This window comes from Anser cygnoides, chromosome Z (assembly GCF_040182565.1).
Source record: "Anser cygnoides isolate HZ-2024a breed goose chromosome Z, Taihu_goose_T2T_genome, whole genome shotgun sequence".
In the NCBI taxonomy this organism is placed as follows: Eukaryota; Metazoa; Chordata; class Aves; order Anseriformes; family Anatidae; genus Anser; species Anser cygnoides.
This window is the reverse complement of record NC_089912.1, coordinates 35,425,395-35,441,744: the sequence shown is the minus strand read 5'-3', so window position 1 is coordinate 35,441,744 and position 16,350 is coordinate 35,425,395. Positions and strand designations below refer to the sequence as shown.

General features: G+C 36.1%; 1 protein-coding gene across 2 annotated transcripts in view; it reads right to left on the bottom strand.

The window, feature by feature from the left end:
- SLC12A2 (solute carrier family 12 member 2) overlaps positions 1-16,350 on the bottom strand; it is a 62,791-nt gene that overhangs the window by 11,016 nt on the left and 35,425 nt on the right. For both annotated transcript variants that reach the window (XM_048050518.2, XM_013195621.3), the window contains exons 11-19: positions 12,956-13,063; positions 11,942-12,065; positions 10,466-10,567; positions 9,025-9,180; positions 7,830-7,929; positions 5,868-5,979; positions 3,906-4,046; positions 3,571-3,677; positions 1,014-1,093 (exon numbers count right to left, since the gene is read on the bottom strand). In XM_048050518.2, coding sequence (XP_047906475.1) covers positions 1,014-1,093; positions 3,571-3,677; positions 3,906-4,046; positions 5,868-5,979; positions 7,830-7,929; positions 9,025-9,180; positions 10,466-10,567; positions 11,942-12,065; positions 12,956-13,063 — 1,030 coding nt within the window. The remainder of the gene's footprint in view (positions 1-1,013; positions 1,094-3,570; positions 3,678-3,905; positions 4,047-5,867; positions 5,980-7,829; positions 7,930-9,024; positions 9,181-10,465; positions 10,568-11,941; positions 12,066-12,955; positions 13,064-16,350) is intronic.

Here is a 16,350-nt window from a genome sequence, read left to right as displayed (position 1 = left end):
AAGTGTAGAACTGTGAAGACACAGTACATCTAGTATAAATAAGATTTGAAAATAGGAGCTAAATAGAAACATTAGCTAGAAGTATTTCACATGGTAGCAAACATTTCCTTCCTTTGAAGGAAAAAAAGCCTGTTACAAAAAAAATCAGATAGATTTTAGCAGGAAAAACACTAAGTACAAGAGACAACTGCTGATGCCAGAGTATCACCAGTATCACCAATCACAGAAGACTGGACAGGGTGAACCTAATGTTGTCAAGATGCCCTAAGTTTGAAATGCGTAGTAAAGGTATTGCATTTTCTATTGTTAGATTAATTGCGTTACACTACTAATAGCATCTCACATCAAGATCTTTTTATTTACAACCATAGAAGAAAAAATGGTGAATTATTTTCCATACAAAAGAAGATTGTAAACTAACTCCAAGTAAAGGATGAGCTTTACACAAGGCAGAGACCAGAAAGTGTCTCACAGCTTTTTTCCATGCTTGGCTTCAGTAGAGTTACTTGATGGCTGCCAGAGTTGAAGCAACCTAGGAGTTGGTGGATATCAGTGAACACAAAGACCTTCCTGATACAATTCCAAACTTAAGGCTGACTACTGCTGAGGTCTCCAAACTACACTGGGGTAGGAGGGAAGAAGGGAACACCTTACACCTGACCCAGAGTATCTGATCATACAACCCAAGTCTAGAAATTTTAAGTACTTGATGCCAATTTGGTAGCCTCTGTGTTTCAGTAAAATAGTAGGTCTCTGGGAAGCAACAGCTTACAAATACAGATAGTTGAAATGCACAGAAAAACAAATTCTGTCTTTAAACATGCGCTATTTTTATTACACATTTCAGGCTTACTCATTTCAATGATTTTTATTCTATGAAGAGTAGGGTGGGGTTTTTTTTGCCTTTGTGCATTTTTCTATTTTTTTCTAAGTAATTTATCTTCATTAGTATCTTCATGAAATGGTATTAAAAGGGAAAAAGCTTACAAGCTAAAGAAAACAATAAATCTCACCTTGTCCCTGAAGGTGGGAAATGTCCAAGCCCTCCTTCAGTCGGATGACAACCACACCATACTGAATGTCAAAGGCATCACTAAACGAAACAAAAAAATCAAACATGTTACTACCTCTTCCTTCCCAAAAGAGCTACTTTACACACCCTCTGAACAGATTTCAGTGTTTATATGTTGCCATTTAAACTCTCAAATCACACATTTATGTAATAATCTAAGTTTCAGTTCTAAACCACCAACTGCAGGTCACTTATCTTGAAAAGCAACACACAGTATTTCTATTCCCTTTTCCTCGCTCCCCTATATAAAACAGTGATTAAATAAAAGTAGATCTAGTACTTATTTAACCACTGTGCATCAAATAAAAAATAAGAGATCAACTGAGATGTGCACAGATGACAAGATACATTGGTAACTATAAATACTGATGTCGGGTGAGATGTCAGATTTGAGATCTCCTTCATCTGTGAGTTATGAATTTCCAAGACACCTGGGTATTAAAGGAAGCCAAGAAGTTATAATCAAAATAGTTATAAGTTAGCTATCACATGCTTATTTCCATTATATCTGGAGGGGAAGGAATTTGCTCCTTTAAAAAAGAAACTAAAAGAGAAAACTTCATGATTTTAGAAACAAGCAAAAGGACTGAATAAAAGCCTGGATTAAAGTCTGAGTAAAATGAAGGACAAAGAAATCCCAAAGATTTAAGACTGAAAGATTTAAGACTGAAAGAATTATAAACTTAATCTACCCTCATTTATGATATTGTTTACATCAGATATTCAGAAGAAATTCTTCACTCTGGGGATGGTGAGGCACTGGAGCAGGTTGCCCAGAGAAGCTGTGGATGCCCCATTCCTGAAGGTGGTTCAAGGCCGGGCTGGATGGGGCTTTGAGCAACCTGGTCTGGTGGGAGGTGTCCCTGCCCATGGCAGAGGTCCCTTCCAACCCCAACTATTCTGTGATCCTATGATACAGTTTGCATTAGTCATTAATCAGTCTTATAAATACTTCTGAATTAGTTGCTGTAATTAAAACTCCACATTATTCACATAGACAGAAATTCCGCAAGATTTCACTCAGTGAACACTTTTTATCAAGCCTTACTGATTTTAAAGAGAAGTGTTCAAAGTATCAGCATATTTTATTGTTATGGTTGTGGCTAGGATAGAGCTAGTTTTCTTTGTAGAGGCTCAGATGATGCTGTGCTTTGGAATTTTAATGAAAATAGTGCTGATTACACACCAATGTTTTTAGTTGTTGCAGAGGAGTGCTTACATAGAGCCAAGGACTTTTCAGCTTCTCATGCTGCCCTGACAGCAAGGAGACTGGGGGTGAACAAGATGAAGCTGGGACACAGCCAGAACAGCTGACACAAATTGGTAAAATGGATGTCCTATATCACATGTTGCCGTGCTCAGCAATAAAAACTGAGGTAAAGAAGGAGGAATGGAGAGATGTTTGAAGCAATGATGCTTGTCTTCCCAAGAATCCGTTATGCATGATGAGCCCTGCTTTGCTGGAAGTAGCTGAACACATATTAAGTGTATTTCTATTGTGAACTTTAGTAACATTCAATTTCCCAGGAAATTTCTGAAAATATGCTTGAAATACGATGTTTACCTCCTAAGGTTTCTCTTTGGGATGTGGAGAACCACCTGACTTTGTATGCCCTGAGAGTTCTTCTAGTACAAGCCATTCCAAATGAAATTAGGAAAAAAAAAAAAACCAACAAGAACTAACCAACACGTTGCCTTATTTTTTCATTGCATTTGGTTCTCCTGCTTTTCTCTTAAGTAACTGGGAAAATGTGTGTTTGTGTGTGTTTTTCCTTTTCTTATCTCTGCCTGTAACCCCCTTCCCAACTTTCTTTCTTAGGCATAGTAAATTAGAAATGTAAAGTACTGATAGAACAAGTTAAACAGCATATAAAGAAAACAAAAAGTCTCTGTAAGTGAGAAAAGCTAGTTGTATTTTCCTTAAATTTTAGCAGCACAAGTCATTGTATTAAGTTTTTCAGCCAGAACTGGACTGAATTTCAGTACTGGCAAAGTAAACTAGGGACTTCCTTTCCCATGTACTTTTGCTACTTTAATACTTTAAAGTATTTTTTGCAGATGCACAACACTCACTTACATTAGGGCAAGGTTTAATGAAGACAGAGCTTCAGCATAGAAGTTCATTTTGTCTGAAAATCGTAGGGTGAAAGTAAGGGAAAAAACCCTGCTTTCAATACAAAATATAGTTTAATGAATTCAGCAGACATGTAAGGCACTAATTCCCTTTCTAAAGGCAGTAACTCTTAAATTTCAGACCACTGCCATAACTTCTACATGCAGAAAGTGACTACACAGAAATCTGATGTGCTTAACCTATCAAGAGTTGCTTATTAATTTCTGTATCAGGAAAAAGTATATCCACAATATGGAAAATCTGAATCGACCTGACAGAGACAAGAGCTTATGCAACAAAGACCTAATTGAGGTAAGAGTTTTCACTTATTACCAAGTGTACTGAAATGGCACAGAAATGCTACACATCCACATCTTCTACTCACTGGAATAAATTGATGTAGGTTTCAACATCTCTCATATCACTTTGTCTCCAGTTTTTCTTAAACCCAACAACAAGGGTGTTAGGTCTCATTCTTCCCAGACCAGCAGCCTAAAGAGAACATAAAATGTTTGTCTTTTTTTTTTTTTTAAAGAAAAACTAAAATGAAAACACCCAACATATTACTGAAACAAAGTATTTTTTTCTTCAAATCAGAAAACTAATTTTTAAGATAACTTCACATAATGAAATACTCCAGCATGCAAAATACCAAAACATTTCCACTTTTGACATTCAACATCATTGCTTTCATTAAGAAAAATGAAGGGAGAGATGTACCTGCATTAAGTACTGTCCCCCATCTCTCAAGTCCTCTGCATGTACTGGTGCATAGAAGGCCTTCATCTTGTTTTTAATTAGCCATCGTTGATATTTGGCCAAATCAGTGGACAGCTCTTTCATGGCTTGCCTCCGAGGACCCTTTCAAAATAAGGAAATACGGAGGAAAGTGAGTAAGAATTATGAGCATTGAGTAGTTAACACCCTGTTTATTTTTCTGCCAGCTACCTCAGCAATTGTGGGTGCATCCCTCCAGGGTCATACTTAATGTCCAGTTTGCTCAAGTTTTCCCTACACTTGTAGATTATCACAAAGGAAGTGTAATAATCTACTTGTTTCTGCTGGGATTGTTGACAGTCTAACTTACTCGTCATTCGTGAGAAGCTAATTAAGTCTCCATGCATTTGCTTATGATAAATCCCAGCCTTCTTAGAAGGTTATCTAAAATAGGACCACAATTCTGTCTATGATGGTAGGAAATGTATTGCCGTTAAAGTCATCTTCTCTTTAAATACTTTTTTTTTTCCACTACCTGCACCAGGATGAATCATTGTGTTCCTCCAAGATATCCATATGTTGAAATTAAAAGGTTCTCAAGACCGAACTGACCAATATTTGCTTAATTAAAAACATACTCTGTTGACTGCACTAACTCGATTTGCTCTCTTCCATTCATTAGATCAGAAGCAAGCCTTATTTAGCAAATTTGGTAAGTCTAAGCATATATAAATACAAAGCTTGATTAAGCTTAAAGTTATACTTGCTTAAATGATCTTAGTGATGCAACAGAAAAAGTCTGGTGTTAAAATGTCTAGCAACAACTACATAATCCTAATATACTAAAGTATATTTAGTAATGTTTACCAAAGATGCAACAGCTACTCTGTAGTTAACTGCGGTTTTGTTACGGGTCATAGTATAACAGACACCTTGTATTAGTTAAGACAACTCCTGTCAATGCAATTTTGAAAAATGGTTACATGAAGCTTGCTTCCTTCCCCACCACCACCCCAAAACCCTTTCTGGTCTTCTGTAGAAGATACCAGACACGTTTTGTTCTTGTGCTTTAAGGGACCTTTTTTTTTCCTTTTTTTTTTTCCCCTGTTGTTTGTTTTCAAGTAGTAAGAACTGCTGAAATTACATCCTTATTGAACAACCCTTCACTCCCTACCCAGAATCATCATATCCTGATGGAAATGAGGAAAAGCTAGTGAAATACTCAGGGCTGGTCAGAAACAGCAAAAATGGAGGAAATAATTACTCACATTGCTGTTTCACCTCACCAATGAAACCAATTAGATAACTGAAGGGATAAAAAAACTAGCTGAAAGGTAAAAGCAATTTTAAACTACCGGCTAAATTGATAACTGAATTCACTGCTCAATAAGATTTTAGAACACTCTCTGTAAGAAGTATATACTCAGGAATCAATCTACCTGTTTCACAGGAGCACTGAAAAGAAACTGAGCCAGACACTGTCATTTTGACAAACCACTCTGTCCAAAGCATGACAGAGTATGTAAGGCTGAATGAGACAAGGACAGAAAGAGACCCAGATTGTAATCCAGTATTCCCTTTACTCCTACAAAGCTTCCTAAGTATTTAAAAGTCACCTGATTAAAGGTACTGGTTTTGAAAACTTTCTCCCTCTCCCACCACATATCCTACAGCACAACTGTCAGTACAAGACTTTCCTTTAACTACAAGTGGATGATGCAAAGCATACCACATTGAAAGTTATGGCAGCTAACATAACTTTCAAAGCTTCCCTAACGTGGCAGCACAGCTAGCTGGGAATGGGGATGACCCCTACAGGAGTATATCCTACTAGTAAGATTTTTGCACATCTCAGGATACTAATACCTTTCACTTAAAATGAAAGACAGATTTGTTGAAATTAAAAAAAAGCAAAAAAGAAAGGTCACAGTAAGGTAACTTTAAAGTTAGATAGAATACACTTACCATATGTACATGACCACAGATCATCAAGCCCACATTTTTGGTGAAAGCATGGACAAGGTGAAGCAAAGCTGGACGTGCATTTGGAGCACCTGTCATAATTAAGCACTGAGGCCTACAATTGTGAATACAGTTGGGGGGAAGTTAGAATTCATTTTATCTAAAGGTTTAGTTAATTGAAAAGTTTCTTCTAAATATTGGTCCTAAGAACACGATCCTTACTGTTGATGTTGTAACCTCATCTATTTTTAAAAGATTTAAATGAAGAAAAAGATGTTTGACAACTGTCAGACTTAAGATTAACTGGTTCCAGTAGTAACCCCACTCAGTGTGAAAATTTACATATTTAAGATGATCAGAAATTGATTTTAGACAAAACTAAGTCAGAGGGATGAATTTCTTCCCCCATTTGTCAGCCACATCCTTACATCTTCTAGCTTAGATTATTTTATGTCACCCAAGAAAACTGGGATCATGCAATTTTTTTTTGCAATTTTTTTAATCATTCAAAAGGCAAAGCCAAACAACTGCAGGTAAAGCTATTCTAGTCATTCTTTCTAATCAGTTTTAAAATATTAAGTATCCAAGTATTAAGTATCTTGTTCATTTCAGAAGATAATTTTTTAGATCATAAGAATCACTGAAAGTTATCTGTCTCAATCTCTCCAGACCTCTTTTTTAAACACTAAACTACTTGGTTTTTACAAGGTATCTCTAAAATCCAGAACACTTTTTGCCATAGGTTAGAAGCCAGTATCAGGCCAAAAATACTACTGCTAAAGCTACTCTGCTTAAAACTGACAAGAAGATCCATATCTGCTTTGCAAAACAATTAGTGAAGTTTACAACTCAAAAAGCTGCGTATTAGCTTCTCAAACAAAACAGCTGAAGTACTTCCAATGCAATCTGAAATGCATACTGATCAGCAGAGCATTCACTTACTCCACTTACTCTGTCAGCACAGTTACATTTAGTAAGAATTTTCCTATGTCTGTTTCTTCATCTAAGTTTGCTATCCAAAACAGACTTGCATCTGACAGAAGTTTCAGCAGAGTTCAAGACTAACTACAATAAAATATTGTAAGTTACTTATGCCAGCCTTCAGATTTGCATTAAGATTAAGAATTGCTGCTCTTGATAGCTAAGCAACCAACGAGTTTCTGAAGTCATTGTTTTTTCCTAGTAAAAATGCAACTCAGTGTAATATAGGTAATACAGTGTTTGTAAATAATCAGGAATTATAATGTCATGTAGGTCTTAGGATTTCAGATAAGAGCTATTTCATAATTAGACGGAGTTTTGTAACTGGACTTTGAGGAAATAGTTTCAGTCACAGCATTTTCTAAATTTCTCTCTTGAAGCATGTTTCATCTACAATAGCCTACTCCAGAAAAGCAGCATGGATACTGTAGGATTGAAGTATTGCCTACTTCAGTAGGACCATCCTAGGCAGCCATGCTGGATAACAAACAATCAGTTCTCTTCTTTCAGTTGTGTGAAACACTCATGTAGTCTATTTACCATTACAATGATAATGACCAAATGTTTAACGTGAAACAGCCTGTGCTGATGACATCCACAGTATACGTATTTCAGGGATATTAGCTTAAACCAGCTTTAGCCTTATGCAGACCAAATGCTGGTTAGCTGTTTGGAGGTCATCTTCCAGTCCAGTTTCATCAGAAATGAATACAATTAACAGTTCATTCTGCCAGCCACAAAAACCATGATGCATGAATGGCAAATAGGCATCATCCATCAACTTGCTTCTGAATTGCCTTCTTAATCTGAAATAAAACGCTAATGTAGTTACATCCAGAGGATGTCCATGATCATGAAATTCAAAGCTGTTAAAACCCACAGGTGGTAAACAGTCAATTTAATGAAAAATATGACCGTAAACACCGTGAGTCTATCCTACTGACTACGCAACATAATTTTTTGTCTTAATATTAAAGACATTACCTGAAGTTTTTCACGTGATCTTCCACTCCAGATAGACGAATAGAATGCTGTAGTGCATTCAAATAAGTTAAAGCTTGTGTTGATGATCCCCAGTTCACATCTGTAAAATTTCAATATCTTAGTTGTTCAACATAGAACTACATGATCACAAAACAGTTGTTGATACCAACTCAAAACACACAAGATTTAAACTCCATCTCAGTACATTCTACACTATTCTAGTCAACAAACCCTACAGTTAAATAGACAATTCCACTTGAAGATAAGACTTCTGTAGAAATTCTAGCAAATAAGAGTTCATTTTACAATTAGGAAGAAAAAATGATTTTTTTTTCCCCATAATATGAAGTCAAAGTTCAAAAGTAACACTTAGGGAGAAAATGTGATTAGTTCTTTTACGTCACAGGAAAGGAGAAATTCACCTCAAAATATTTCCTAACCAAAGTCAAATACTTTTAGTGAATAACTAGTGCAATAAAGACAAGGAAATGACCTCGATTAAGCAGTTCCTTATGAAAAATAAATCTAAAAGGAAACGAGTCCCAGTATCCTCTCTATTTGTTTCCATTTACTGTTGATATCTACAATGAACTTGTCTCCCAAGTACTTAATCTTCATGGCCCAAGATTTAGGATTTTCCTTATAGTCAACTTTTTTATAAGGATTTTCCTTATAGTCAACTACACGAACACTTTGTGGCTCAGTTCTGCTCCATCTTTTACTTTAGATCATACAGTATTCTTAGAGGAAGGAAGAGCATATAAATTGTTGTTCAAAGCTACAAGAATAGTTTACTGAAAAAACAAGTACTACTCAAATCCTTTTTCAAACAGGAATGGTAAAGTACCCCCTTTCACTTCCTGACAAAAACATGCTTTCTTGGTGCCTTCAGCACTGCAATCCATTTGTATCTCTTCTTTTCATCTTTTTTCAAATGTTTATGTTTAGCAGCAACCATATTTGATTGAGAGGCATGTTGTTGAGGGGTGGGGGAAAGAGCAACAGCAGTGAATATACAGGTGTAATTACATTTCACTACAAATGAAAAGCTTGAAACAGAAGTTTGAACTAATCAGCATCAAGGTTTTTTGTCCTGTCCATCCATCCATTCTGCCACCCTCCCTACCCCCAAAGGTCACACTTCTTCTTTCTACCTCTTCCTCCCATCAGAACCAAAAGCAGCCCCTATACATACCTGGCTTCTTGTACGTGACATAAATGTAGAGTCCAAGGACTATGACATACGTCAGAAGTGCTGCCCACCAATTAATGATGAACATCACAATGCAGCAGAGAATAGCTCCAAGGAGAGAAATCCACATATTGTAGTATTTGAAAGCAGGGCGCCAACCTAGTCAAAATGTAGTTTGGAGGATAGGGAAGGTAAGAGTGGAAAAGAATTTAATCTTCAAGAGAAGAAAGGTGCTGTTCATCTTTTCCTTCCTGTGCTTTCAATCACATTTCATAGGCATGGCAATTCCAGTAACATATCAAATAAAGACTTTGACACATTTAAGCTTTTAATTTTCCAACACCTTTCAAATTCGCATCTTATATGCAACAGCTCTATGTTGCATATTTTGACCTCTAAAAGCTATCTCAAAAGGAAAATTTGAAGATGCTTGTGTTTACTGAATCAGGCTAAAAGAATCTTTGCCAAGAACTTGACTGACAATTGATTTTTGCTTTCTAAGATAGCGTAACACGAATCATCAGCAAGTGCCTCTCTCCCATAGTATTGTTTCTAGGTGTGTATTTTTATTATTTGCACATGGCCAGACATTTTCACCACACAAAAAGAACATCCAAGCAGAATCTAAGTATGTCAAAATGCTGGACTGTCACTGCTTATTTTACATCCTTATTTGTCAATCCACACACCCACTTTACAAGTGTATTTTGCATAGAGTTGTTGGGTAGACAGAGTTATGCACACGCTCTCAAAAAATAACAATACCTACTAAGGCAGTAACTAAAACTTTTAGGGGCATTTCAGCACAAACGCATGGCAGACCAAGTCTAAGAAACATTTTCTGCAAGTATTGTCATTTGGCTTAGTCCTACATCATAACTAGCCTCTCACACCAAGCAAGAGCTGTAAAAATATAGCAATACTACCTGCAATACCAAAAAAAATGCAAAATACCATAGAAGGGCAAAGCCAAAAAATATCAAGAAGTATGTCAATACCACTTTCTTCTGGGCTGGAAGGCTAAACATATTAGGAGAGAAACCCAAAGATAACAAAAGGGTGAGCCCTGAAAACCAGAAATTGAATTAGTAAGAAAGCTTTCTTAAGCAATAGTTCTTAAGGATAGGTAATAACAGAAGTGAGATACAACAGAGACAAATCATCAGACACTTATTTGAGAATCTCTGAATAAACACTGAGTAATAATCTTTTCCCTCAGCAAAGATGACATATCTGTAGCTCTCAAGCTTTTCTGAATCATTCAATCCTCCAAATTTTGGAAGACTCAAGCATACACCATGTTAAGACTATACCTCAGATGCACCATGAAAGTCAAATAGACATTTAATTAAACCAGACTTTCATTTATATGAGTAGTTTTTAAATTTATTTCTGCATTTAGAAATTGGAAGCTTAATTCTCAACCCCAAAATGTGTTTCGTACCTGGAGATTTTGCAAGAGAAGCATGGAACACGGAGAAGTTAATCAAGGCATATGAAGCCAAGAAGAAATTAGAGATAATAGGTGCAATAACATTCAGTTCAGCTGTAAAACAAGAACAAAGCAGGCTGTTATGAAACATATCATCCAATGACTTTGTACATTTCAAAGTCAATTCTGTTACAACCAATCTTTTTTTGTTATCTAGGCAGAAGCAGTTTGTCCTTTCTATTCAACAAAGAGAGCTATTAACTTGCAGTCTCTTATTTACAAAGTTATCTTCTGATAGTCAGGAAGTGCAACTCTGAGTTTAAAAGAAGTTAAACATTTTTCCATGCCATCTAGTATTCCAGGACTGCCTCTCAGCATTACGTACTTTCTCAAAATAATTCATTGAGACAATTCCTTTCCCACCATGATTTGATCAAACACTGCAGCAATATATTGGGTTCTTCAGAACCCCAGGAGTACTAGACCATTAATATAAATGCAGCATGTCTCTAGCTGAAGTCTCAGCTGTCAAATAGCAAAGAATAAGACTATAATGAAACTAAGAGACACTCATCTATGGTGAATGGTAACAGCAGTTAGTGTGAGCCAATGCAACAAACACGTTCATCTGTCTGCCACTAAAAGTTGAACTGATGGTACTATTAATGCATTATAATGTATCAATACCATTGCAACAGTGATGAATACTCTCATTAGTGAAAGAGATGGAAGAGCTTGACACTTCTTTTTCCATTAAGAGGTATAGTGTAAAACATTCACATGCACTCTCACCATCAAATAACTGCAATCAAAATGCAGAACTTGCCATGTTAATCTGCAAGTTTTCATTTGTTATAATCAGGTTTCCAGTCAGCATGCTGTAGTTGAGACAGCATGACTGTACCTCCTCTAAGCAGAGACAGGGAAGGATAAAATAAAATCAGGAAGAGTTTAACAGCACTAGCACAGGTCACATGGGTGGACACAGCACAATTAGTTCACTATCCATGTAGAACACATGTAATCCTAGCTAGACAGTCTTTACCTTTGCCAACAGCAGTGCGAGCAATCATCTCTACTGTTTGTACCATAACAGAAGAACATACTCCAACAAGTTCTGTTCATTAAGTGTGCCATTTACTGAAGCTGTTTGTAATTAGGAAAGTTCATTTCAGAGTTTTAATCTTTATAGCTTATTGCATCGCTACCTCAAGCAAAATATTTTCATTCATTGACAGTATCTAAAAACAGATACCTGAAGTGACTAGCAAAAGTGTAGTATTCCTACTGTTCAGATTTATTCTAGCTCTATACAGAGATGTATCTAGGAGACAGAAGAAAATCCTCAAACTAAACAAATTTCGAATGCTCACATAGAAACAAGCAGTGCATTAGACCTCAAGGACATTGTCATCAAGTCATGAGATGGAATAGAATGCTTCATGAAGGACAAAAGGATATTGAGATTTATTATAATTTCAAACTAACCAATTAGTATGAATCCAAGAGCAATTAAAAATGTTAGAAGATATCCTCTCAGTGGTTCATTGTTCTTCCCATAGCCTTTAGCAAACATCTGAAATCCTGGATAGATGTTGTCCTTGCACAAAGCCTAAGAAAAATAAAATCCAAGAGTCAGCATCTATACTTTGTTCAAAATGTATCCTCATTTATGTTTGCTAATGCTGTCTTTTCACTGCACATATTCTCTTCCTAAAAGAAGGAATGTTTGTAGCTAACGTACTAATTCCATTTGCAATTGCCTTTGTATTTTGCATTTCCAGTATTCTGTCCTTCAGTGATTCCTATCTGTAAGAACAAGCTCCGCTCTTCTCTAAGTGGTTGACTACTGTGCTTCACTGGAGTCTTACAATCAGAGTCGATTTTTAGAGACAAAAATTGTTTCCTCAGAAAGTGAAAAGTTTGCCCAGTGTTTACACCAGTTCTCTGCATTGACACTTGTGTTTATATACTGCAAATCCCCTTCTGTGTTGAACTCTATACTGAACTTTTGAGGATGAATGCCCATTAGCAAACAGTGAAGTTTTACTGAATTAGAAAGACCTTACAGGACAAACAATGAGATTAAAGAGTTAAAAAGGTAAAGCAAAATTCATTCAGAAGTGGCAAAATTCATTCAAAAATGCCAACAAAAATCAACGTAAAGTGATTCACACAAGAACTGGTTCACAGTCATACTATTTTGATTAAGTATTCTGTGCAGATGAATATTCAGCAGCTACAGGTACTAATTTATGCTGCCTTCTGATTACTTTGAGAAATGAACTAATCCATTATTGTTGTATGTGTTCCATTTGTACTTCATTTTAATGCTTCCTAGTTCCAAGGCAAAGCAATTTCCTGAATGCCTAGATGCTATGTTTTCCTCACTCTTCATAGCAGAAAGCAGGACAGCAGAAAATTTGGCTGCCACTTAAGTTCTGTTTCAAAGTTTATTTTGAATAATTCTTTAAGAGATTATGGTTTTGCTTCCATACGTACCTGAAAGATCTTAGGTGCACTCACAAGAGATGCTAATGCAGATGACAAAGTGGCTGAAAAAATACCTGCAGAAATCAGTGGTGCAAATCCTGACACCATGCTCATTACCTGCAAACAGAATATTTTTTTTTAAAACAAAATGGAAAAGCGTACTATACAGATGGATGACAATATTCACTACACAAACAAAAAAATAAAATACTTCTTACTCCACTCAAAAGCCATTAAATATCATGCATTCATAGCAATGAATGAAGTAGGGGAAAGTCAGGACACAAACAGATCCTAGTTTCAGAACAAGAGAAAGTGGCTTATCACACAATACGTAGTACAACCACATGAAATAATTGATGGTGGAAGTCTCCATGACCTCATACAAGGACTGGAAAGTAAGTCATGGAAGAAAAAACTCATTGGAAATAGTTACATTATTTGACTAACGTACCACTGAATACCATGGCCGCAGAAAGCCAAGGTGACAAAATGACAAAGCAGCTGAAGTTGAACAACTTGGGAAAATTTATCTTGTCTTTCTCAACATCTCTACCACTCTAAGTTGGGCTTGTTTCCCATACAAAACCACAATAACAGGACGAGTTTGCTTCCAGTCTCCCCAAGATCACATCCTTGGACAATTCTGTAACCTCAGTGCATGAAATGCAATACGCAGTTCTTGGCAGACTGGATGACTAACAAAGCAAGGGATGCTCAGTAAGCTAAATATGAAGGAAAAATGTTGGTATGATAAGATCTCAAATTAAAACCAAGGCAGCTTCTAATTGTCATACACCCTAAAAACCCTTGTCTGCCATTCTGCTCTATTCCCTTACCATAGCTGCATATGGCTTTTCATGCAGCAAGTCAATTAAGATATAGAACCACGTATTTAATAACAGTCATGGTTTAATAGAATATATATATGTTCAAATGAGGTTTTGCATCATTTACACTAAACAGATAACTCGTTCATTCTGGCAACCTTGTCTACAATACAAGGATTGGGGCTGTAGAAGCAGGAAGAGTATCGTGCAGAAGTGTCTTTTTTTTTTTTTTTTTTACATTACTGCCATTTGAAATTGTAAAATCCAGCTGTCTACAGCAATCTTAGTAAGTAAGATGTGCTCCCAAAAACAATATACAGGGGGCTGATGAAGTTTTATTCACATACCTAGTGCCAAACTAATAATAAAAATTTAGCATTTTTCTCTATATCAGATTAATTCTGTTTGAGAGACCCAGCAGTCTTTAAATTTCTAGATTGCATCAGGTTTCATACATCAGGTTTTCTACAACAACAGAAATGAAAATTACAGACAAGACGAGAATGAAGCAGCTGTCATAGCTGGTATCGTTAAGAATGGGGGTGGGATTTCCTGAAGTATATCTTAAGTTTACAACAAAATAGGTTATGGTAGGACAGGCTTTTATTCATACATGAACAAAACTAATGATACACATTAGTTAAGCATATCAGGAATATGTTCATACTCCTAATACTTCCTTAATGTTTTCCCTTGAGTTAACTCCGTACTTTCACACTTGCTTACACAAGATTAAGCTATCCCTCTTATGCCCAGGGTTAGGTTAGTTTTACAATAAACAAGAAATCACAGCTGTAAATGCCAGACTGTAATAACACTATACTGTACATTCTTACATTCTCTTCTGGAAATAAGTTATTTACTGATGAATTTATTTATTTTTTGAGAAAATCTATGCTTCAGCAACATAATAAACAAACAGAATAATCCTTGCAGAAACAGCATGACAGTCTTCTTTGTTGCAATGGCCACTTGATCTATCTTTCATCTTCCCTGGATGGACTTCTTATAGACAGAATATGTTTACAAGTCATCCTTACTTTTCTTACCAGGTAATTTAAAACATTTCTCTTCCTAGGCCTTCAGTCTACTACATTTGCTTTGAGAGTCTGCAACCTAGTCCTTACCTACACTCCAATTTTATATTCTTTCTAGGTGCTGTTCATTGTCTCTGTTTATTTACACTATTTTTGAATCTTACATCTGTTTTATAAATTTGAAAGAAATCCAAGATATATGCAGACTGTGTTTGTCCATTTTAAAAGCTAGCAAGTTACAGCTTAGGTTACTAGAGTAAGAGACATTACGAAACTTCTAAACTGGGGAGGGAGTAAAGAGGAACCAGTTCCAGCTGAACCAGTATGCTAGTGTTAAGAAAACCCACACAATATATAGACTATAATCTAAAAGTCAGGACCACAAAACCAAAAGAGCCCACATATGGAGTTGCTGTAGCAGTGAAATCTTCATCCTTGAAAGAACACACAGAATTGGAAGTACAGACATCCAGTAAGAACTGCCCTATTTCAATTGGTCCTGTGAGAAATACATTGTTACGGCTGCTAAAGGACTCGTTAAGTTTGCTCGGCGTTTCCTCTTTAGACAGTTTGTTACTGAAAGATTTGGCATATTGAAATATTCTATTTTGACTTCAATTTCAGTTCTTCGGTCCAACCATTGTGGAGCAGAAAAATGCCAAATGAATACAAACTCCAATAAAGATAATTTTAAAGTTAACTCTTCAAAATTAATTTGCACGAAATGCTATTCAACCCGTTTCTTTCAACTATTTTGTGTTTTACAGCCTCCTTCCTTTACAGGAAAAAGGTTTTAGCAGAACTTTTATGCTGTTTCTGAAGTGGAGTACTTCCATTCATGCTACTTTACATTTTCATCCAAAGTTAAACATTTTTATAAAGATAATTTCTATATACAAAGCGGATATGTGAACAAATTCTGCATTTAAACTACCCAAAATTGTAATTTATTCTAAGTGAGTTCCAGAATGAGGCTACAGAGACAAAACAAGTTCCCAAAGTTACTTGCCTACAAGGTGACAGCCCTTTTGATGCTGAGCAGAAAGCTGTCTAAAGGCTGTGAGGGCCTACATATACTTCATTTGCATTGACTGTAACAGAAACTCAAGATGGCCCAAGCATCTGATTCTAAGCCTTTCACCATCAGTTTTCATTTAAGTTTTGGTTATTGGTTTTTGTATTGGTTAACCATCCTGTGAGTTACCCATTTTCTGTCCAAACATATTCAAAACCCAAGCTACGCACTAACTTCAGATTAATTCTTTGCTGAAAGAACAGAATGGTGGATAAAGTGTAAGAGAAGTGATATAAAATATCTCTCATTTTTCATGCAGCTGGGCACAAGAGTAAGTTGGCACTTTCAGACTTATGACTTGCAAACTCAGAAGTCATAGGAAATACAACTCACTTGTATATGAAATACATTTGCTCACTTTAGAGATAAGTTTGTGAAGTATATGTTCTCAGTTATTTATCATGCATGAAGAAGTTTTTTGTATGAAGAGCTTGAGAGGTATTTAAGCGTGGCTCCCCAGAC